Raw genomic sequence first — 24,172 nt, 5'->3', positions numbered from 1 at the left:
TGAGTAAGTTTAACTGTTCTATAACTACTGTGTCCTATAGGTAAGTCTTCATTGTCATTTTTTTCATTGTGCACAGGAATGCTTTCAGTTTATACTGCCAGCCCTACCTCATGCCATTGACCTTTTGCGAGATGCCATTGTAAAAGTAAAAGAGGTGCATGATGAACTTGAGGATCTACCTTCACCACCACCACCTCTTTCTCCTCCTCCAACCATCAGCCCACACAAGCAGACAGAAGACAAAGGTGTACAGTGTGAGGAAGAGGAGGAAGAGAAAAAAGATAGTGGAGTTGCTTCAACAGAGGATAGTTCCTCTTCACATATAACTGCTGCAGCCATTGCAGCTAAGGTGAGTTGGGGGTCATTTGCCAAAGAGGCACATTGGTTTCTATCTCAGGTACTTTCCTTTAGCCTTTCAGGCATACATTTATGTTTTTTAAATGTAGTGCTATGGCAATAAGGAAAGCCTATCTTAATGTTTAATCAAATAATTTTAACTTTCAGTTTCCCTTTCATTTTTTATTTACAGCAGTTTAAACCACCCCAGAAATTAACCACCATCCTACATAACCATCCTATAAAGTGATAACTCTAAAATAATATAATTATTTTCTAATACCATTGTTCCCAAGGCTCTCATTTTTATGCTGAGAATTTGTTTTGTGGGAAAGTTGAGAAGCTGGACAAAGGGAGGGAGGCATTACCTGTGCAGCTGTAGAAAGGTACGCAGTTGGACCCAACTTTTTCATGAAGTCCAGGTTGCATGACAAAATATTAGTGGGAGTTGGATTAGTTTCATTGGTATCTATCGTGCTATGTCTGTAAGAAGAATGAAGCTCTGAATTAAATACCCTGTGTGGATTTCAGTAAAGCTTTTGACAGGGTTCCCCATGATGTCTGTTGGGTAAACTAGAGTACTGTGGACTGGACTCTAGGATAGTTAGGTGGAAAGGGAACTTTTTGGCATTTCATCTGAATGGAGGGAGGTGTGCATATTTTTATAAATATTCTGGATAAGGGTGTGGAAGGGGTACTCAATAAATTTGCAGGTGACACCAAATTGAGAGGAGCAGCAAACACACCAGAAGACAGAAATAGGATTCAGTGAGATTTGAACATGCTGGAAAAGTGGGCAGATGTAAACAAGATCCAATTTAACAAGGATAAGTGCTGATTTCTACATCTGGGTAACAAAAATGAGGAACATATATTCTGGAGGGGGGATACACTTCTGGGTAGCAGTATGTGTGAACAAGATCTTTGGGTATGGGTGGGCCATAAATCAAATATGAGCAGCCAGTGTGATGCAGCACCAAAACACTAATATGATCTTAGCTGTAGCAAGTGTGGCATAATGTCCAGATAGCAAGATGTCATAGTCCTACTGTACACTGCATTGGTCAGGCCACACCTGGAGTACGGTGTGGAGTTCTAGAGGCCTCACTTCAAGAAGGATGTAGACAGAATGGAGCAGGTGCAGAGGAGAACAACACAAGTAATCACAGGTCTGGACTCTGGAGACCAAGCCCTATGAGAAAAGGCTGAGGGACTTGGGAATGTTCAGTCTGGAAAAAAGGAGGTTGAGAGGGAACATGATTGCTCTCTTGAAACATTTGAAAGGCTGTCACTTAGAGGAGGGCAGGAAGCTGTTCCTGTTAGCTCGAGAAGATAGGACTTGCAATAATGGGTTTAAATTAAGGGCAGTAGGGTACTGGCTGGATATTAGGAAAACCTTTTTACAGTAAGAGTGGAATCAGCTACCTAGGGAGGTAGTGAGGTCCTCCTCACTTACAGTCTTTAAGCAGTGGCTGAACATACACTTGTCAGGGATGCTGTAGGCTGATCCTGCATTGAGCAGGGGGTTGGACTAGATGGCCTGAATGGCCCCTTCCAACTCTGTGATTCTGTGTGTCAAATTGGAATACCAGCAATGCATAGTTTGAGCCAAGCTTTGACAGTCTGAGTCCTGTCAAACCATAGCTGAACCTTGGACCACTTCTAGAGGTCAAAGTGTCTGAGCCATGGGATATAATTTCACAATAGCCCAACCCCTCTAGCACTTGCTTTTTTATGGACTAAACAACCAAAATCAACATTCCAAACCATCTCTATACAGTATTTTCATCATGTTTACAACAATCCTCTTTAAAAGCATTATCAGATGTTTGCAAACATAATGCAGTTAGTCATTTATTATCAATGGAAAGTTGGATTTTTACTAAGTTCACAAAGTTCTATATTGAGTATTTGCTGTCCTGGAAAGGTACAAGCAGTAAACATTAAAAGCAGAAAATACCTGAGATATAAACTAATTGAGCTCGTCTAAACTCCTATGCATCTTGCATTTGTATATTTCACTTGTTTTTACTCCTGTTCCCTCTGTTCATTTTGCTTGTTTAGTATCATGTTTTCCTGTCACTGTATTCATAGTTGTTATGTATTGTACATTAGAAGCATCCATCCTACACCAGTTATGCTGCTATCATGGCAAAAGGTGAACATCCCATCCCTGGTATCATCCGTTATTCCCATCACGCAGCAGGAGAACCGGTAAGACACACCTACCGGAGGGTTTTTAATTACTAATATCTGCAGATATTTTTCCTGTCTCCTCTCTGTGTGTAAGAAGGAGCTGTTCATTTTATTCCCACCAATATATAATATTAGTCTCTAGCAAAGAAGTCTTAACTTCCTATTTCATGCACTCTGTGGTTAATACTAAGGAGACTTGGTGGCTGCATCTGGGCTGCAAATATTTCTGGTAGAGGCTGCTATTGATCATCCATCGCTGTCATTTTTCTAGTTTTTGTCATTTACTATCTCTCATGTTCAGTTCTAGTCATTCGGCTTTGTTTCACTCACAGAATGAAATCTAAATACTACTTTTGTGTCAGTTCCCTTCTTAAATTTGCCATGCTCTGTAGTTTAAAGAAAATATGGACATTGCCACTTAGGTCAGGCATCAGATTTTCTTGTCATACTGAATAATAGATCTTCTTTGTAGCCTCTGTGTATCATATCCTTGAGATCTATGGTGCCTGCACCAACTCCAATCGGTACCTCCAGGGCTTTTTTTGAGCAGGAACACAGTTCTGACTGGCTTGGTGTCAGGGAGCGTGGCATAATATGCAAATGAATTCCTGCTGGGTTTTTTCTACAAAAAAAGCCCTGTGTGAAACTATTTATTTATGTTTATTTACATAAATTGTATTTATATCCTGCCCATTCTATACAGACTCAAGACGGCTAACAGCATAAAATAGACAGTAAACAAAAGCAATATTAAATCAATAAAAAATAAAACAATCAGATAAATGACAGTGGTGCTACTTCAGGTGGATCGTGTAATATTTTCTTTCTCACACACACAGATCCTAGTCAGTTAGTACTAAAGTGTGATAGATCCAGATGTGGTGGCAGCCCTCTCCCATTAGAAGTTATATGCCATGAGAAACAGTTCAGTCTTGCAGGCCCTGCGGAACTGCAATAAATCCTGCAGGGCTCTGATGGCTTCTGGGAGGGTGTTCCAAAGTATTGGGATTGCAACCGAGAAGGCTCTTGCTCTGATAGAATTAAGCCTAGCCTCTTTTAGCCCAGGAACAGCCAAAAGATTTTGAGAGCTTGATTGCAGTGCTCTCTGGGGAACATGTGGGGCAAGGTGGTCCCGCAGATAGGTAGGTCCTAGGCCATATAGGGCTTTGAAGGTTAATACCAGGATCTTGAAACAGATTTGGTATGCAACAGGCAGCCAGTACAACACTCTCAGCACAGGCTGAATGTGCTCCTGACAGGGAAGCCCTATTAGTAGCCTGACTGCAGCATTCTGCACCAACTGCAGCTTCTGAATCTGCGTTAAGGGCAGCCCCATGTAGAGAGCGTTACAGTAATCAATTCTTGAGGTGACCAAGGCATGGATCACAATTGCTAAGTCTCCACACTCAAGGTAGGGGATCAACTGCCGTGTTCACCGGTGAAAAAAAGCAGCTCTGGCAGTGGCTGCTACTTGGGCCTCCATAGTCAAGGAGGACTCCAGAAGCACTCCCAAGTTCTTAACCCTTGACACTGGCATCAATGGTGCCCCATCAAAGGCTGGTAGAGGGATCACCCTTCCCGGGCCGCTGCGACTTAGATAGAGAATCTCTGTCTCCATTTTCAATGGTGATGTCAGGGGTTGTGGCCTAATATGCAAGTGAATCCCTGCTGGGCCTTTTTTATTTTTTGTGGGTACCTCTAAAGCTTCAACAGAGGGATTTTTGTGCCCAATCACCCAACCATGCCCAGGAAGTCCACCATTCACACTCGGAGGGCAGGGCACCAAGATCCCGCCAATTCTCTTCTGACTGCCACATTTACAGGACTTCGCTCTCTAGTCAGTGAACCTCTTTCCTCCTTTTTTCTCTTTGTTTTTTTATCATTCTTTGCTTGTTTCTTGCTTCATTCTCCAGATTCTGCAAAATAAAACCAACAATGTGAATTAGTCATCTCAGGGGACTGGGTTTGCCATTCCAACCCCCCACCCCAGCTGCCTCAAGGCCTCCTGGCTTATGTGGGGGTTCTTCAAACACTGCCTGCAATGCAGGAATAAACACTCTCCCACGGATGGACGCTCGCTGTGCCTCCTGTGTTTGGGGGAAGCGTACCAATATTTCCGTGCACTGCCAAAAATTCAGTAAACAAGCCCGGAAAAAAGTGCAGCACACCTCCAAGCTGCACTTCTTAATCAGCACTGACACCTCTGAAAAAGGGCACCAAATCCTCCACAAAGGGCTCTGCCTCATCGAGTTTGGATCTTCTTCGTGGTCTCTGTGCTTCACACTCATGGGATAGTGCGCCTGCGCCGATCCCCGCATCGGTATCTGAAAAGCCCGGGATTTTTTCGCGCTCGGCGCCAATGGGCATGCGCAGGCGTCCCAATGCGCATGCTCACCGGCGCCAGTGTGGGGATCCCGCCAGTTCCTTTCTGACTGCTGCGCTGAGAGGTTTACCTTTCTGTTTCCCCGGTCGGTGAGAATTCTTGGCTTTGCCTTTTTTCTCGTTCTTAGCCCGTTTATTGTTCCTAGTTAGTTAGTTAGTAGTTTGATAGTTTAGTTAGTGTTAGTAAAAAAAAAAAAAGCGTTCTTTGTTTGTCTGGCGGACTGCCCCTTGGGGTATTTCGCCCTCGCTTTCCCCCGCTTTTCTCAGACCACTCTGAGTAATTTTGCGTGCGGCTTCTTTCTATGGAAAGTCGCTGGGGGTTTTTCAAGCGCTGCCGTGCTTGTGGGAAGAAGATCGCCCCTCCGGACGGCCATTCCCTGTGCCTGCTGTGCCTGGGAGAAGCGCACCGAGTAGAGACTTGCTTGCACTGTCTCAGCTTCTCGAAGCAGACCAGAAAAAATCGTGTGGATCGATTATCGGCGGCGTTAACGGAATCGGCGCTTCGGCCTCATCGACAGATGGAGTCTTCGGTACCGAAATCGACCGACACCCCAGCACAGGAGCTTGCATCGGCCGATGCTGCTCCGACACTGACTTTGACCGAACTGCCGGAAGAGCGTGGCTCCACAAAACGTTCCCGCGAGGGCTCGGTGGATACGCCCGCTAAGAAGCGCCGAGAGGACTCGGGGACCCGAGCTCCTAAGAAGGCGAAATCAAAGGAGAAGCGGAAGCGACCCTGCACTCCTTCCCCGTTGGTCAGCGCACCGGCATCGGCGATCCCTCAACCGCCGAAGAAGATCATGGCCTCTCCACGCCGAAGCCCTGTGATTCAGCAGCGTCTGTCGGCGTCGGAGCAGGAACCGGAGATCGACCTGACTCAACGCTCGTCATCTTCCGGGTCCCGTCGACGGTCGGCCAGCGGATCGACCTCGGAGGTGGAGGCGTCGGCACCGATAGTCCCACCGGTCCCATTCAGGCCCCGAGACAGGCGTGAGCCGGAACAATTCTATGCACCTCAACGCTTCCCAATACCACCATGGGAGCAACGCAGGTGGCAACCTCCTTACTCCCGCTACGAATCCTGTCATTGGTACCCTGAGGACTGCCAGGACTGGGAGCGAGCATCGGAATTCTCCTCCATGTCGAGGGTATCGCACCGATCCCGGAAGGCGTCGGTGTCGGTCCCCCCGGATCGACAGTTAGTCCCGGTCGAAACTGTACGAAGACCACCGCCGGTCCAGCTTCCACCGCGAGAGTCGACCCCGATTCTCTCGGAGCACTCCGTCCATCAAGACTCCTCGTCATCGGAGTCGGACAATGAAGCCCAAGACTTAGAACCTTCACCGGTCTCCCAGACGGCTGAGGATCTTCCGATTTCGCCTTCGGAGGATCTGAAGTCTTATGGGGACCTAGTGAAACGCATTGCTGCCACCCTCAGACTGCCTGTGACCCAGCCAGAACCCGTAGTGGACGACAATGTGTTCGATATCATGCAGAAGAACACGTCCACTGCGGTCGCCCTGCCGGTCACCAAGGTGATCCTTCAAGTTGTCAAGGAACCTTGGAGTAAGCCTTCCTCGACTCCTGTATCATCCAAACGGCTGGACCATATGTACAGGGTCCAGGAGACAGGGGCTGAATTTTTATTCACCCACCCACGGCCTAACTCGGTGGTAGTCTCCTCTTCCTCAAAGGCCAGGAAGGTCCACTCCTCTCCGCTTGACAAAGAAGGGAGGAAGATTGACGGAATGGGCCGCAAGGTCTATTCAGCGGGGGCACTCGGCATCAAGGTATCTAACTATGCCGCCTGCATGGCTAGGTACCAATATGCCGTGTGGGAACAACTTTCCCCGTTCCTTTCTTCTCTAAGTGAAGATAAGAGGGCTGCTGCAACCAAGCTCCAGAAAGAAGGTCTCGCTGTGGCCAGACAACAACTGGCTGCAGCGAAACATATGGTGGAGGCTTCAGCCAAGCAACTCACCTCTGCAGTCTGCATTCGGCGACACTCCTGGCTCAGGTCTACGGCACTCCACCAAGATACAAAAACCTTCATTGAAGACCTGCCTTTTGAGGGTGACGGGCTCTTCAGCACCACAACTGACACGGCGTTGCAAGAGTTCGACAAGAGTGTCAAGACTTCTAAAAATTTGGGCGTCCAATCTACTCCCAAGGCTTCCAGATCCAAGCAGTGGCCTAAGCCCTGGACCAAGAAGCCCTACCAAAGGTTCTCCCCCGAGCAATGGCGTCCTCGACCTATACAGCCTGAACGACCCTCCTACTCTGGTAACGGCAGGAACCGTTACGGGGCCCAACCTTCCAACAAGTCTAAGGGGGCTCGTCCCCAGAAGCAGGGGGTTTGACTTCCTGCAAGCACGCGTCATCGCTCCCACTGTTGGCTCTTCCATCCACCTATGCCCTTTCCTGCCTGCCTGGGAGTTGATCTCCACAGACAGGTGGGCTCTGTCCATCGTAAAAGAGGGCTCCAAAATAGAGTTTGTTCAGACCCCAAACCAGTCCGTGGTAGTTACCACTCCCCCCTCCCCACCTCTGCTGGCGGAGGTGAACAAACTCCTTCAGAAACAAGCCATAGAGGTAATTCCACCAGAGGCCAGGACAGGAGGCTTCTACTCCCACTACTTCCTGGTCCCCAAACGGGACGGGGGCCTGAGGCCTATCATGGACCTTCGGAGTCGGAACAAATTCATTCTGTACCAGAAGTTCAGAATGGCTACCCTGCAAACTATCCTGCCTCTCATCAATCAGGGAGACTGGATGGCGACCCTGGACCTCAAGGATGCCTACTTTCATGTCAGCATTCACCCTGCGTTCAGGCGTTTCCTAAGGTTTGCAGTGGGTGCTCGGCACTTCCAGTTCAGGGCCCTGCCGTTTGGACTGTCTACCGCTCCTCGGGTGTTCACGAAGCTGATGAGTGTGGTGGCTGCCCATCTTCGTCTTCAGGGAGTCGTTGTCTTCCCATACATCGACGACTGGCTTCTTGTGGCGAAGTCGAAGGACAGTTTAACAACGCACATTGCCATCACTCTGCGTCTTCTCGATACCCTGGGGTTGCAGGTCAACCTGGAGAAATCCCATCTTACTCCTTCAAGAACAGTTCAATTCATAGGGGCTCTGTTGGACACAGATCAACACCGAGCATTCCTTCCTTTGCAGAGGGCAAGGGACATCATCAGCCTAGTACAGCTTCTTCAAAGGCGGCAGTGGGGCACAGCTCAGCAGCTCCAGCGGATGCTGGGGCTGATGGCTGCGACGACAAGCGTGCTACGTTTCGCAAGACTGCGAATGAGAGGACTGCAACTTTGGTTCTTACGTCATTTTCGTCCCCTCAGAGACTCGCCTCGAAAGAGGTTCTCCATCCCTCCTGGGACCCTCCAATCTCTGCAATGGTGGGGATCGGAGACCAACATTTGCCAAGGGGCTCCCTTCCATCTACCAACCCCTACTGTGACTATCGCTACCGATGCTTCCATGTGGGGGTGGGGAGCTCACCTGGAAGATCTATGTGTGGGGGGTCAGTGGCCACCGCAGCTGAGTCGGTGCCATATCAATTACCTGGAACTGCTGGCGGTTCACTTTGCCCTTTGTTCCTTCCGTCCTCTGTTAGCAGGGAGGACTGTGGCACTGCTTACGGACAACACCACTGCCCTGTGTTATATAAACAGACAGGGGGGGGGGACAGTGTCCCGCAGGCTATGCTCGCTGGCAATGGATCTCTGGACAGAGTGCCTCCAGTGGGACGTTTTTGTGAAGGCAACACATCTGCCGGGAGTCCTCAACATACAGGCGGACTCTCTCAGCAGGGGTGGAGCTTTCCCACACGAATGGGAACTGCAATGGCGGTTCCTGGAGCCGGTGTTCCAGCATTGGGGTTACCCACAGCTAGATGTCTTTGCCACAGCGAAGAACAAGAAGTGTCCCTTGTTCTGTGCCAGGGGAGGTGCGGATCCAGCCTCGATGGGAGACGGACTCCTACTTCAGTGGGGGGGCTGGTTCCTTTACATGTTCCCACCCTTGCCTCTGCTGACAAGGGTAGTCCACAAGTTAGTGCAGGAGAAGCCACGTTGCATCCTGGTGACTCCTTGGTGGCCCCGTCAGAGCTGGTTCTCGATCCTGCTCCAGCAGTCGAAGGGGGTCTTCTACCAGTTCCCGACAGATCCGGACCTGTTGTCGGCCCAGGGCGGGCACGTACTCCACCACAACGTGCCTCACCTGAAATTGACAGCATGGTTCATCAACCACTAGGTTTTTCCACCAGGGTCCAGCAAGTCCTCCAAAGCAGTAGGAAGCCTTCCACTCGTGCCTCTTACGAGAGGAAGTGGAAGAAATTTAGTAACTTTGTGGCTGCCTCTCCTAGGCCGCCTGACTCTGTTGGGCTTTCAGCAATTTTTGAGTTTCTTTTATCCTTGGTGGATGAGGGGCTGGTATTCTCCTCCATCAAGGTTTATTTGGCAGCTATCTCTGCTTTCCATGGTTCAGTAGAGGGTTACTCTGTTTTCGCTCACCCTCATTCCAAGAGGTTCATGAAGGGACTGTTTCGCCTTCACCCCCCTTCTAGATCCCCCCCACAGTTGTGGGACTTGACTCTGGTTCTGGACAAGTTGACTCGTCGTCCCTTTGAACCTATGGCAACATGTTCCTTACAACTTTTGTCTTGGAAGACTGCATTTTTGGTTGCCATTACCTCAGCACGTCGTGCTGGGGAGCTCACGGCGATGCGCTGTGACTACCCCTACCTTGCCTTTAGGGAATCAGGGGTCTCCCTGGCTCCGGACATCACTTTTCTCCCCAAGGTGGTTTCCCAATTCCACCTTAACTTAGAAGTTTGGTTACCCACGTTTTACCCTAGTCCTTCCTCGGATGAGGAACGTAGGTTGCACGCGTTAGATGTTAAGCGTGCCCTCCTGTTTTATTTGAATCGTTCACGGGGTTTTCGTAAGGCAATCAGCTTTTTGTCTCCTACTCTGCCCCTAAGTTAGGGTCCAAGATTTCATCTCAGAGACTTTCCAAGTGGCTTACTGAGACGATTAAACTTTGTTATTTGTTGGCAAAGAAGCCTTTACCTGGACCTGTTCGTGGACACTCCACAAGGGCGATGGCCACGTCGGTGGCATTCCTGAAGGGTGTGTCCCTTTCCGATGTCTGCAAGGCGGCTACCTGGTCTTCTCCGCATGCCTTCATGAAGCACTACGCTCTGGACGTGCATGCTCAGCAGAGGACTCGGTTGGGAGCTGCGGTGCTGCAAGCTGTTTCTTCAGGTTGACCGTCTTCCCGCCTCCAGGCATGCTTTGCTTGCTAGTCTCCCATGAGTGTGAAGCACAGAGACCACGAAGAAGATAGACAGGTTGCTTACCTGTAACTGTAGATCTTCGAGTGGTCATCTGTGCATTCACACTACCCGCCCTCCTTCCCCACTGCTGACGGTCTCCCTCCAGTAAGGAGCTTCCAGCGGTCAGGAAGGAACTGGCGGGATCCCCGCGCTGGCACCGGTGAGCATGCGCATTGGGACGCCTGCGCATGCCCATTGGCGCCGAGCGCGAAAAAATCCCGGGCTTTTCAGATACCGATGCAGGGATCGGCGCAGGCACACTATCCCATGAGTGTGAATGCACAGATGACCACTCGAAGATCTACAGTTACAGGTAAGCAACCTGTCTTTTTCCTGACCTCCCCAGCAAAACCATCATCAGCAGTATCAATCATTGTTACCAGAGCATCGGCTCCTAAATTGGCGTCAGGGCCAAATTCATCCTCTTCTACCCCACCAAAAAAGCCAAAGAAGGATAAGGAGCATAAGTCGACTAAAGAGCACAAGTCACACTGCTCCAAGTGCAAGCCTTCCCCAAGCTCATCCATGGCTTCTCTGGCTTGCACACACCAAGCCCTTGCAGTTGGCTTACCAGATCTGATGCTTCTGTCATCAATGCCAAAGAAAATCTTGGCATCACTGCATCAGGTGAACTCCCCAGTACAGACTCAACTATTGCAAAGCATCCAATCATTGCATGTTCTGTACTCAGACATAGATTAGATTGACCTCATGCAACAATCCCAACACCCTTCCCAATCAGCATCAGCCAGCTGGGTAAGATCTCCTCAGTACTAACTGTGTCAGGCTTTGATCACCAGCAACTTTGACCATGGCAAAAACAATCCTAAAGAACCACTCCATAGTCCATATTGTCACAATCACTTCAAGGGTGATCATTATTTTTGGTACCATGATCAACCTGGACTTCCTTCATCGGACCATCAGCAGCTCAACTACATCTACAGACCCCACCATTCGCCATTTTCTTGGCTACCACTGAGAGTCCAGACAGAATGGGACTGGTGCTCCTTCTGACACTCACCCAAATCCCACAAACAGGATGCACCACCAAAACTGAAGCTGAAACATCCAGCACCCTCCACTCCGATATCTCATCCGCACAAGCCAAAAAGGGTGTCAACATTCTGATGCTGACTCATCTGACATTGACAACACTCGAAGAATGGGTGGAGCCAACTCTGATAACAGTGAATCAGATCACTCACCCACTGACCTGTCAGCTCTGACTTCAGTCATGGAGAATGTTCCTATTTCTCCATCTGAGAACCTGAAGTCCTACAGGGACCTAATAAAAAGGATGGCCACCTCCCTGGGTTTGTCAGTCTCCCAACCACAACCAGAGGTGTATGACTTAGTCTTCGACATTTGCAACAAGATGTTTCCACAGCAGTTGCTCTCCCACTCACAAATATGTTGTGAAGGGCACATTGGACAAGACAATATCTTCGGATGTATCCTTTAAATGGCTGGCTCATATATATATAAGGTAGAAGAAGAAGAAGAAGAAGAATTGCAGATTTATACCCCGCCCTTCTCTCTGAATCAGAGACTCAGAGCGGCTTACAATCTCCCGTATCTTCTCCCCCCACAACAGACACCCTGTGAGGTGGGTGGGGCTGAGAGGGCTCTCACAGCAGCTGCTCTTTCAAGGACAACCTCTGCCAGAGCTATGGCTGACCCAAGGCCATTCTAGCAGTTGCAAGTGGAGGAGTGGGGAATCAAACCCGGTTCTCCCAGATAAGAGTCCGCACACTTAACCACTACACCAAACTGGCTACAAACAGGTACAAGAGAAGGGTGCAGAGTTTCTATTCTTCCATCCCAAACGCAATTCTATGGTATGCCCTCATCATCAAAGGGCAAACACTCCATCTCCTCGCCCCTTGACAAAGAGGGTAGGAAACTAGACGCATTTGAAAGAAAATTTTATTCCACTACTGTCCTGGGAATAAAGATTGCCAACTTGGGGGAGCGGGGCGTCGCTTCACTATGGCGGACGTGTTTTAGAGAGGCTCCAACAACTCTCCCCTAAATACGTGCTATAGCGCAAAGCAATCACTTACAAACGGCGAAAAAAGTATGAGAAGAAAATTGAGATCTTCTTCCAAGTTAGCTGCTAAATCATCAGAGTTGGTAAGACTTTTTTTTCACCAAGAGAAACAGTTCATCGCTTGGGCCCCAGCAACTCTAACAAAGCCAATATGGCACCTGGCATCAGTTCCCCCCGCCTAACTCAAATGGTAATACTAATGCCAATGCAGAGGCTGATTTGGCGCCCTTAACAAAACAGGATCTTTTAAATTTGAGAGAAGATCTGTGCAACTTTTTCACCACTTCTATGTCTAAATTACTCTCTCCAGTCAATATAAAACTTGATGCTCTAACAGCGGAGCTCAAGGAAACGTCTAAAACAGCAGAAAATGCTGTGGAGTTGGCTTTCACCTTACAAGATGAAGTGAAGGCACTTCAAAGCTCAGAACAACACCTAACAGAACGTATAAATCAAATAGAAGCCAGATGGAGATCATGTCATTTTAAAATTCGTGGGATTGATGAAGGGGCAGAAGAAAGTGCCTCGACTTTTATTTTTGTAAAAAATTGGCTCAAAAAAACTTTTCCCGCCCATGGAGACGTAGCGATGTTAGTTATAAATGCTTTCAGAGTGGGATCTATGGCGTCTGCACGTAGGGGGCGACCCAGAGACATCTTAGTGCAGCTCATCTCATCAGTACAACGAGACACCATTATGAGGGAGGCAAGACGATGGAAGATTTTCTTTGATGGGAAGCGTGTGTTATTGCTGCTTGATTTATCCCCAGAAACCCTGCCTAAACGTCATTGGCTAAACTTGGTTTGCAGCAAACTCTTTGAAAATAAAATCAAATTCTGATGAAACCCCGCCTCTGACATCATTGTATATGAAAATGGATCTATTTTTCAAGCGTCAGACGGTCTAACTGGCAAAGCGCTGCTAGCAGCTCTGAATGTGAAAGTTACTCAAGAGGAGGAAAAGACTCTCATGGAAATGGCAGCACCTAACGACCCTTAAGAGTATACCTATGTGTAAGAAGATTTTCGCTGTTAAGACTCATTTTGTTCTTGTGTATTGATCAATACGTTTTGATGGATGGAGAGGTATTTGTTTTTTCATATTAAATAACCTATTAATGTTTTGCTTAGGGTAGGAGAGTTCAACATAGACGCATAGAGTTCAATGGTCTGTTTGGCTGTATGTTGGTGTGATTGTTAGTGTGGTAAAGTACTTTGTACGTTGTAAGGGAGTGCATGAGCGTTTAATCACATATTAATTCTAAATAATGGCATGAGTGAGTGTTAGGTTGTTTAGGAGATTGAATGATGTGTGGAAGTATAGGAGGTTAAGGTATAAATAATAATCCCCAATATTAATTCATTTTAAGTAATACTTAGATCAAAAAATGAATTTCAGCTTAGTTGTAATATAGTTATAAATTAATTAACAGTATGATGTCTATGTATTAGTTGTTTGTGTTGTGTGGTGTGTGTGTTTTTGATTATAATGTATGAATGCTGCTAGTTTAACATGATTGATCATAGTTTAATCGTAGTTTAACATGATTGTCAAAATAAATTTATATGTTAGTAATTATATGAGGGAATTGTATGTCAACATGAATTTTAATTTTATTTGTTGTTATAGTATACCAGATGTTAAGAACCACTAAATAGCAAACTTATACATGGACTAAAGTTTACATAAGTCCTTATAAGCTTTAATATGTTTTATTCAAATTGAGTTCATGTTTTTTTTCCTTACAAAAAAGATTGTAAAATACAAGAATAAGTGTCTTTATTAGTAGTAGTAGTATTTCTCCCTTTTGAGGTGCAGTTGGGTAAATGCATTGATACTGGCATGTACACTAGGATTTTTTTCATTCCTACTATTATTATTTGGTGGTATTTAAAGCAATGGATTTTTAGTCATCGTACCTCATGCAAAAAGTTAATAATGTAATGGTAATGCCTATGAGATGGCAATCAAGACCGCAAAGAAAATATACTTTGCGGCTAAGATTGCGTCTGCAAATTCGCGCCCAGCTCAATTATTTAGGATAATTCAGAATTTCACTATATTGCCACAGGGCAATCCAAACGTTAAGGAGTTGGAGATAGGCTGCGAGGCTTTTGCGAAGTTTTTTGCAGACAAGATCCAGTCGCTCCGCTGCGACTACCCTGCCAATTTAGATACAGTAAGTGAACTCGAGGCCCAATGCGTGTCTTCTGATTTGACCCTGGACTGCTTCGACCTGCTCAGCTTGGAGGAAGTCGACGGAATTCTTGGCACTGCACGACCCACAACTTGCGATCTGGACCCATGCCCCTCCTGGCTAATTAAGGCTTGCCAGGAGGAGCTAAGATGTCCTATACGGGACATCATAAATAGATCTCTTTCAGAGGGCTTTTTTCCAACACCCCTGAAAGAGGCAGTGGTCCACCCTCTGCAAAAGGCTACATCAGACCCGGCCGAATTGGCGCATTACCGACCGGTCTCAAACTTGCCCTTTTGGGGCAAAATTATTGAGAGGGCTGTGGCGTTGCAGTTACAGGATTTTCTGGATGACGCTTCCACCCTAGACCCATGCCAGTATGGCTTCCACCCGGGCCATGGGACGGAGACAGTCTTGGTCGCCCTCATGGATGACCTCCGGTGACATCTGGATCAAGGCGGCTTGGCGGTACTGCTGCTGCTAGACCTATCGGCTGCGTTCGATATGGTCGATCGTCGGCTGCTGACCTGCCGTCTCGCCGACGCAGGAATTTGGGGGCTAGCCTTACAGTGGCTCTCCTCCTTCCTTGAAGGTCGGGGACAAAGGGTGGCAATTGGAGGGGAGCTGTCTCAGAGACACCCACTTAATTGTGGGGTGCCTCAGGGGGCAGTTCTCTCCCTGATGTTGTTTAACATCTATATGCGCCCCCTTGCCCAGATTGCCCGGAGGTATGGGCTGAGCTGTCATCAGTACGCTGATGACACCCAGCTCTATCTATTGATGGCCGGACTGGCGATGTCCCTATAAACCTGGACCGGGCGTTACAAGCCGTGGCTGACTGGCTCAAGCTGAGTGGGCTGAAGCTGAATCCAGCGAAGACTGAGGTCCTTTGCATAGGTCGTGACGGGCCAGGAGGGGAGATCTCCCTACCGGCCTTTGACGGTGCGTCACTGATACCAGTGCGCAGGGTCAAGAGCTTGGGAGTGCTACTGGAGTCTTCCTTGTCAATGGAAGCCCAGATAGCTGCCACTGCTAAATCCGCCTTTTTCCACCTTAGGAGGGCGAGGCAGTTGGCTCCCTTCTTGGAGTGTAGCAACCTGGCAACTGTGATCCACACAACGGTCACCTCGAGGCCAGACTACTGTAATGCCCTCTACATGGGGCTGCCCTTATACCGAACGCGAAAACTGCAGTTAGTGCAGAACGCGGCGGCCAGGCTGTTAGTGGGACTACCTCGGTGGGAACACGTGCAGCCTGGGCTGCGGGAGCTGCACTGGCTGCCTTTTGTGTATCGTGTTTGCTATAAGGTGCTGGTTATTACCTTTAAAGCCCTATATGGCAGAGGACCTGCCTACCTTAGGGACCGCCTCTCCCCATATGTTCCCCAGAGAGCACTGAGATCCAGTTCCCAAAACCTTTTAAAAATCCCTGGACCAAGAGAGGCTAGACTGAAAACAATGAGGGAGCAAGCCTTCTCAATAATGGCCCCCCGATGGTGGAATCAACTTCCAGAGGTTGTGCGAGCCCTGCGGGACCTGAATCAGTTCCGCAGGGCTTGCAAAACCACACTCTTTCAGCTCGCTTTCAAGATAGAACCCAGCTAAATTGACTTTTAGCCATCTTATATATGTGAATTGTAGCACCTTAATTATTAATACATAACAGCTGTTTTATCTAATTTTAACCTAATTTACAACTGTAATTTAATTGTATTTTAATTTGTCTTATTCTATTGATTGTATTTTACTGAAATCATGGTTGTTCCATGTCTGTGAGCCGCCCTGAGCCTGCCTTTGGCGGGGGAGGGTGGGATACAAAAATAAATTTATTATTATTATTATTAATCATCTCAACTCCACCTTAGTCTTAGATACCTGTGCCATTACTGTTTTTTTATATTTCTCTCTATGCTAACCTCTATAGTTCCATATCAGTGCAGCAATATCAGACTGGACAAATGTTAGGTCATGTAAGTGTATGTGCTACAGTACACTATTTTGGACTAGTTAACAAATATGTGCATGTTATTTTAATATTGCTTATATCTTTGGTAATGTTGTTCAGACCATAATATACTTGGTTATAAAGCTCAGGACTTTGCAAACTTATACCTTCTGGTGCTTCTAAAACCTTTAATACACTTTAAATTTGTTTTATGCTTCAAATATTAACTAAAGGGAGAGATGGTTTCTCAGCAACAGTTCAGTAGTTTCCCCCCAAGTTGGTTAATATAAAGGTTTCAAAGTAGGGATCATTTTCTTGGCATCCCTTTATACAGCCTTGTTTTAAGGTTTGAAACTTATCCTCTGTTTCAGGGGATTGTATTGAGTGTTTAATAAATTTTTGTTCTGTTTAAAAAAAAAAAGATTACCAACTTACCTAGCCTGTCTAGGACACTACCGGTTTGCACTGTGGGATCAAGTCACCTCTCTTACCATGTCTGCCAGAAGACAAATGGAACACTGTGCTCAAAATCTAGAAAGAAGGCATGGTAGTAGCCAAAGAACAAGTAAATTCTGCAAAACACAACATAGATACTGTTCCAAAAAGACTTTCATCAACTGACACTCTCAGATGCCACTCTTGGCTTCGCTCTAACAGTTTTAACCAAGACACCAAATCAGCCATCAAAGATCTCCCATTCAATAGGGTGGGGCTGTTCCATGCCACTACAGATTCTTCATTGCAGGAGATGGACAAAAATATCAAGACTTCTAGTACACTCAAAGTTTCATCCTCCTCCAAACAATTTAAGGGTAAACCATACACTAGGCCATGGTTCAGACACTCTCAAAGTCGTTCCTTTCCAGAGCACTCCTGACATGGACATCCCCAAGGCCATAGCAGACCATATTCCGCAAAGCAGAATTTTTCTGACAACCAGCAGCAGTCCATTGGGAACAAACATGGAATCTTTTACTTCCTTGCTGTCGGCTCACCAGTTCTAAATCCTCCAGTTCCTTCACCAATACCCTTGGCCACCTGTCTCTCCCCTTATCTCCATGCTTGGGAGAACATAACATCAGACAGATGGGTATTTTCCATCATTGCCAAGGGGTATGTGAGTTTGAACAGTTACCTCAGCTGCCATGGGTCATCTCTACACCATCCTCTATGGTCCTTCCGGAAAAGGTACAATCCCTCCTCACCAAGGGAGTGATAGAGCCAGTCCCTGCAACTTCCAGGGACAGCAGCTTCTACTCCCGTTATTTTACCATTCCCAAGAAGGAAAGGAGACTCCTCCCCTTCATGGACCTCATACATTAAATTGTCATATCATCTGTCACAAATTCAAAATGACAATTCAAAATGTGGATCATTCAAAATGATCCACATTCTCCCACTGCTGAAAGAAGAAGCTTGGATGGCCATGATAGACTTGCAGGATGCGTACTTCTATCTAATGATAAGACCATGCCACAGGCAGTACTTCAGATTTATAGTAGGTGTTGACCACTACCAGTATATAGCACTCCTGTTTGGGATCTCCACAGTCCCAAAGATCTTCACCAAAAGGATTGTGATGGTTACCACCCACCTTCATCTGCAAGGCATTGTAGTTTTTCCTTATATCAACGATGTTACTGGTAGCCGACTCACAAAGCCAACTCATTTGTCAGATCTCTCAGACTGTCTGCTCTGAAAGACCTTGGTTTCTGTGTAAATTTAAAGAAATCCAACTTAGTTCTAAAGTTCATAGGGGCCACCATAGACTCTGCAGCCTGCAGAGGTTATCTTCTACCCCAGAGGGTTCAGATCATAATCTCTCTAATAATGCACGTGAAGGAACAGGGACAAAGTTCGGTACATTCCATCCAAAGACTTATAGGGCTCATGGCAGCTACTACCACGGCCATCATCATGAAAAGCTGCAGATGTTCCCATTGCAGCTCTGGTTTCTGAGAAGTTTTTGGCCTTCTATATGCCCTCCATCACATGCTCTCACCTTACCTTTGGAATTATCACAGTCCCTGACTTGGTGGGAAGACCAGACCAACCTCCTGGTAGGTGCCCCCTTCAGGACCCCTGTTCCTGCAGAGATTCTCAGCACGCATGCTTCCCTGTTGGGATGGGGAGCACATCTAAGAGGGTGCTTGTTGGGACTCTGGGTGTGCCTGTCCCTACATAAACTATCTGGAACTATTAGGCATTCTTTATGCTCTCTGATCTTTCCACCCCATCTTTTGAGGGAAACTGATCTCAGTTCTTACAGACAACACCACAGCACTGAGTTAGATAAATTGCCAAGGAGGGACTGTCTCCAGGAGGATGTGCAATCTGGCAATAGAACTGTGGGAACTGTGTTTGTCTCAAGGAATGTTTTTGATTGCTACACACCTACCAGGAATCCAGAATACTCAAGCAGGCCTCCTGAGGAGAGGAGGTACTGTCCTGCATGAATGGGAGCTGAATCTACACTACCTGGCTCCTTTATTTTGGGAGTGCGGAACCCATCACTTATATGTATTTGCCATGAGAGAGAACAAGACTTCTGTTCCAGAGGGAGATGGGACCCGTTGTTGATAGGGGATAGCCTACTCCTCACATGGTCTCATTGCTTCCTCTTCCCACTGATTCCACTTCTCACCATGGTAATCATGAGGATACAGAGAGAAAAACTGAGGTGTATTCTAATCACCTCCTTTTAGCTCAAGGGGGCTAGGTAGTTCGCCACAATGTCCTATACCTGAAACTCACTGTGTGGAGGATTGATTACTCCCTTCTCCACTAGAGTCCATGATGTTCTATACGATTCCAGGAAATCTGCAACATGGAAATCTTATGACTACAAGTGGCAGAAGTTTGTCTCCTTTGCTTCCCACCCCTCGGTCTCTCCTGATGGAGTAGGGTTGCCAACTATTTTTTAAAAAACTTCTTCAGCTGGTGGATAAAGGCGTTAACCATTCCTGTATTCGGGTCCTCTAGCATCCATCTCAGCTCATCACGCCCTGATCGATGGTTCATCGTGTTCTCACACTCATTCTAAACATTTTCTAAAAGGGTTGCTGCACCTGCATCCACCCACCAGGGAACCAACCCCAGCCTGGAACCTGCACTTTATTCTACAGGGATTCATGAAGAAACCCTCTGAACCTCTGGCAGCCTGCCCCATACATCCGCTATCCTGGAAAATGGCCTTTTTTATTGTGATCACTTTGGCCAAAAGCATCAATGAACTTTGAGCATTATGCTCTGACCTGCCTTATCTGAGATTTCATAGTCAAGGGGGTAGCCTTTTACCCAGACATTAAGTTCCTCCTGAAGGTGGCCTCCGCCTTTCATGTTCACATGGAAACTATGCTCCCAGCTTTTTTGCCGAATCCTCAAACTCCAGAGGAACACTCTCTTCGTGTGCTGGAAGTTAAAAGAGCTTTACTTTTCTATCTGGAGAGAACTAAAGACTTCCATTCAACCACTCACCTTTTTGTTACCTACTCTGGACCTTCTAAGGGCTCTAAGGTCTCCTCTCAACAACTCTCCAAGTGGATTTTTGAGACCATCAAGCTGTACTATTTGCAGGCCACAAAGCCCCTGCCAGGACACTTAAGGGCACATTCTACCAGAGTACTGGTGACTTCCACTGCCTTTCTCAAAGGTTCCCTCTACAGGACATCCGCAGTGCTGCAATGCAGGCGACTCCCAACACCTTCGCCAGGCATTACATGCTCAACATCTGTGAGAGGAAGTGGATGATGGTTGGATGCTCGGTTCTGCAGACTGCTGCTTTATGACTGACAGTTCCCTCCTTCAGGTAGGCCACAGCTTGCTATTCTCCCAAGTGTGTGAAGCACCAAGACCATGTAGAAGATAAACTAGTTGCTTACCTGTAACTGATGATCTTCGAGTAGTCATCAGTGCATTCACACCACCCGGCCTTTCTTCCCCTCTGCTGTCAGCCCAGTCGCAGTATTAATTATGTTCATCAGCGGTCAGAAGGAACTGGTGAGATCTTGGTGTCCCTTAATTAATCATATGCAGTGGAGTTCCTGGTCATGTTGAGAGAATCGGGCACAAAAATCCCTCTGTTGGAGCTTTAGAGGTACCAGTTGGAGTCGATGCAGGCGCCATAGATCCCAAGAGTGTGAATGCACAGATGACCACTCAAAGATCATCAGTTACAGGTAAGCAATCTGTTTCTTTCTGGATCTACAATTTCCTACATCTGTCTCTCTCTCTCTCTCTCTCTTGCCCCTAACTTCATCCTATCAGCAAATGTGACCATCCATTCAGATAGCCAGTAACGCTGGGAGACCACAGAGGTGATCTGTTTTTTTGCAGAAAAATAGACTAAGTCCACCACACAGTCCTCAAACTCCATAAAGTGGTCCATCAACTGGCAAAGCATGTCACCTGTGGATTTTCAATGCATATACTAGAAGTAAAACAGACTAGATTGGAAAGCCACTAGAGTTGGACTGAGTAAGAGGGTTATTCAATAATATTCTTCTTCTGTTCTCCCCAGCCCACCTTAACCTAGCAAATCAAATAGTAAGGTGGCTCAATTTCTGTATTAATCACTACATGTAGGAATCAGATATATGAAAAGTTCTCACCTCTGTTGCTAGCCTACCTATTCAGGGAACTGCTGGGCTGAAGTATCAATCAATCATTCGACAACAGTAACAAAGGGATACATTTGTCCTTCATCTTCATAAAAGCATGAAGTCTTGTGCAATTGTTGTTTTGTGGATCAATTTCATAGTTGACTATTCTTCAAGTATTTAGGTTGTTAGATGATTTAATTATACAAAATGTTCTCAGGCAACTGCATCTGCAAAATTAAGATCTTTATGTCACAGAATTAAGGAAAAGAAATGGCTTGGATTCAGAAATCCACATAACAGAATGCAACTTCTTGCTGCCCATCTTGCTGCAGCCCCGTAAAGCTGCTCCTGAGGAATGGGAGCCCCTAAATATAGACAGCTATTGTGGGGGGGGGGGAGGAAATTGCTGAAAATCACCCCTCTTGTGCAAGCAAAAATGTCCTCGTACAAGGGGGAGGAGGTCCTGACCAGAGTGGGTTGTCTCTGACAAAACAAACCAAACTGATGCAACTGTGGGTGTAAGTTTGAGGATGTGGATAGTACATCAGAGGATAAATTTATTCCAGTTGCTTCAATATAATTTCTCAGTCAGGGCTGGTGTGTAGGAGTAGGCCAGGTAGGCGGGTGCCCCCTCCCACTACACTGCTGTGCTGCTCTCACCTTCCCCGGTCTGTGCAGACCTGGGAAGGCAGAAGAAGCACGTGTGCTCCTTGGAGCTTGCCTAAGGTAGGCTCCACAGAGTGCAGGTGCCACCCTGCTGCTTTCAACTTCCTTTCAAGGGAAAGCAGCTTCAGAAGCGCCCAGGTGCCACCTCACCACTTTCGCCCTCCCAGGTCTGGTGAGAGCAGGGCCTTGGGTGTCAGAATCCATGGCGCCAGCCTCAGTAGTAGTTTATATAAAGAGAGACTCAACAGACTATGCTATTTTAGAGCTGGACTCAGTTATTTTAAAATGCCACAATTGGACCTGTAGGGCAGTGAGACCAGGTGATCTTGCCCCCCCCCCCCCATACACAAACACACTTTTTAAAGAGCCAAGTGTATTTGGCATTTTAAAAGCTGCTAGGGGTGGGGACAAGACCGCATGGACCTGCCATTCTTGCAGGCCTGGCTCTCACAGCATTTTTAAATGGCCAAGTTCAGCTCTAAAATGGTGCTGAGAAGCTCCTTCCTTTGAATCCATACTGAACTGTGCCAGGTATTCTCCACATTATTTTAACTTTCCCAGTCTCCTTTAATCTTCTGAATGGTATCTCACTTTATCACCTGAACGCCTTCACAATTTGTAAATCCTCAGGCTTTCTCCCCGATTTGTTACTGCCATTTATTTTCTATTTGCTTGGAAAAGGCATTATGACCTGTAAATTTAGTGCTCCTGGGATATAGCTATCAGAAGCATGAGGAGGAAGATGAAGTGGAAAGGGAATTGATCAACTTCTTCAGTACACTTGTCAGAGTCATTCTTCCAAAATAAACACATAGAATAGATTATTATTTTCAAGTATTTTCCTTTCAGTCTTCTTCTCAGTTAATTTCATTAAGCCTATTTCTTTCTCTGTTATTTATTTTATTTTTAGACTCTGTTAGCAAATGCAGTGCTGAAGTTATTCACTTTCTGAGTTTTATGCCTGATAGTTTATTAATTAAAAGTAGCATCATGCATTGATGATAAATCTAAGAAAGATTGGTAATTGCAATGTGCATATATCTGTTTTAATTGAAAGTGAAATATTAGTATAATATCCACAAAATATTAAGGCTAAACAGATAAAGAATCAAATAAACACAATGAAGAAAATGATAGAGAGGTTTTCAATATTCTTAAGGAAAATTAAGGAAATGAGTATAATGGACTTACTTTTCAATACCATACTTGGACAGCCAGATATTTTTAAAAATCCTTTTCTATAAATAGCCCAGATACAATTTAGCTCACTATTTCATGGTAATTAAAGATTCCCCTGTAAAACAAAAGAATGTGCTAACAGCTCATTTTGCCTGCAAAACTTTTCTGGAAACTTTTCCTGTCACATGACAGGGCATGGTACCAGGAGGCTGTGGCTTATGCTGTCCTCACATGAACACAATGCTTGGCCTGTTTGTGGGAGGTGGCGTTACCAGGCTAGCACCTAAAAGATATTGTCCCATAAGAAATCTCAGATTAATTTCTAATTAAAAGCTTACTGGATGGATTGGGAGTGGCTTGTTGGTATTATTGCCAGAAGAACTGTAAAGCAGGGGTATGGAAAACCAGTGTTCCAGGTTCTTTTGAATACAGATGTCTGGGTATTGAGAGATTTTATTATTCATCATGGTTTTAGAGAAATTTACTGAATCTATTTTCATGTTTAGATTCCAGATTCCATCATATCTCGTGGTGTTCAAGTGCTTCCACGAGACACGGCCTCACTCAGCACTACCCCTTCTGAATCTCCTCGTGCCCAGGCCACTTCTCGCCTCTCCACTGCTTCCTGTCCAACACCAAAAGTAAGTAAACAGCCCAGTCAGCACTCACAGTGGGGGATGGGTTGCAATCTGTCTAAATGAGAAATGGTTTCTGCTGCTCAAGTTTAGATTTCATGCAAGATTAGTGTGTTAAAAGTGATAAATGGGTAAAGAATAGTTTGTATACATATTGCTACCCAAGCAACACTGTGATACAAGGAACAATATATGAAAGGTCTTGTATTAAATTATGTAGAACAGCAAATCTATAATAAGTATACTTATCTATACTAAAACGTCTTATGTCTGAAGGTGCTTACCTGTTCTCTATTATATGTGTATGAAAATGTGGACCCTAGCAATGCTTTATTTACCTAGAGAAGTGCAGGTAAGCCTGCTCCTGAATGTGAGAGGTAGACTAACAGTATGCTTTCCACAAAAGTGTCTGAAGCTCTCTAGGTTGTGGCACTTCCCTCCCTCTGTATGGTATTAATATCTCCAAAGGACTTCCAAGCCAAACAGTTTTGCTCTAACTTGGATACTTGCTGCCTCTTATTTGGAAACTCTAAATTATATAGAAAGAAAGTTTTAATGCCAACCTTTGAGAATATTAGTCAGTAGCTTAGATATTATTTCACATTGATTTACTTATGCAGATGATCCATTCGGTTTCAT

General features: G+C 46.1%; 1 protein-coding gene across 16 annotated transcripts in view; it reads left to right on the top strand.

Annotated features, from left to right (window-relative positions):
- LOC132590604 (gephyrin) overlaps positions 1-24,172 on the top strand; it is a 686,862-nt gene that overhangs the window by 460,320 nt on the left and 202,370 nt on the right. For 9 of the 16 annotated variants that reach the window (XM_060263569.1, XM_060263559.1, XM_060263561.1 and 6 more), the window contains 3 exons: positions 77-349; positions 2,452-2,550; positions 23,405-23,539. In XM_060263569.1, coding sequence (XP_060119552.1) covers positions 77-349; positions 2,452-2,550; positions 23,405-23,539 — 507 coding nt within the window. The remainder of the gene's footprint in view (positions 1-76; positions 350-2,451; positions 2,551-23,404; positions 23,540-24,172) is intronic. The other 7 variants (XM_060263562.1, XM_060263564.1, XM_060263570.1 and 4 more) reach the window with 1 other exon arrangement.

The sequence above is a fragment of the Heteronotia binoei genome, unplaced genomic scaffold (genome assembly GCF_032191835.1).
Source record: "Heteronotia binoei isolate CCM8104 ecotype False Entrance Well unplaced genomic scaffold, APGP_CSIRO_Hbin_v1 ptg000334l, whole genome shotgun sequence".
NCBI classification, from domain to species: domain Eukaryota; kingdom Metazoa; phylum Chordata; class Lepidosauria; order Squamata; family Gekkonidae; genus Heteronotia; species Heteronotia binoei.
The sequence above is the reverse complement of the archived record's forward strand: the minus strand, read 5'-3'. Positions and strand labels throughout refer to the sequence as shown.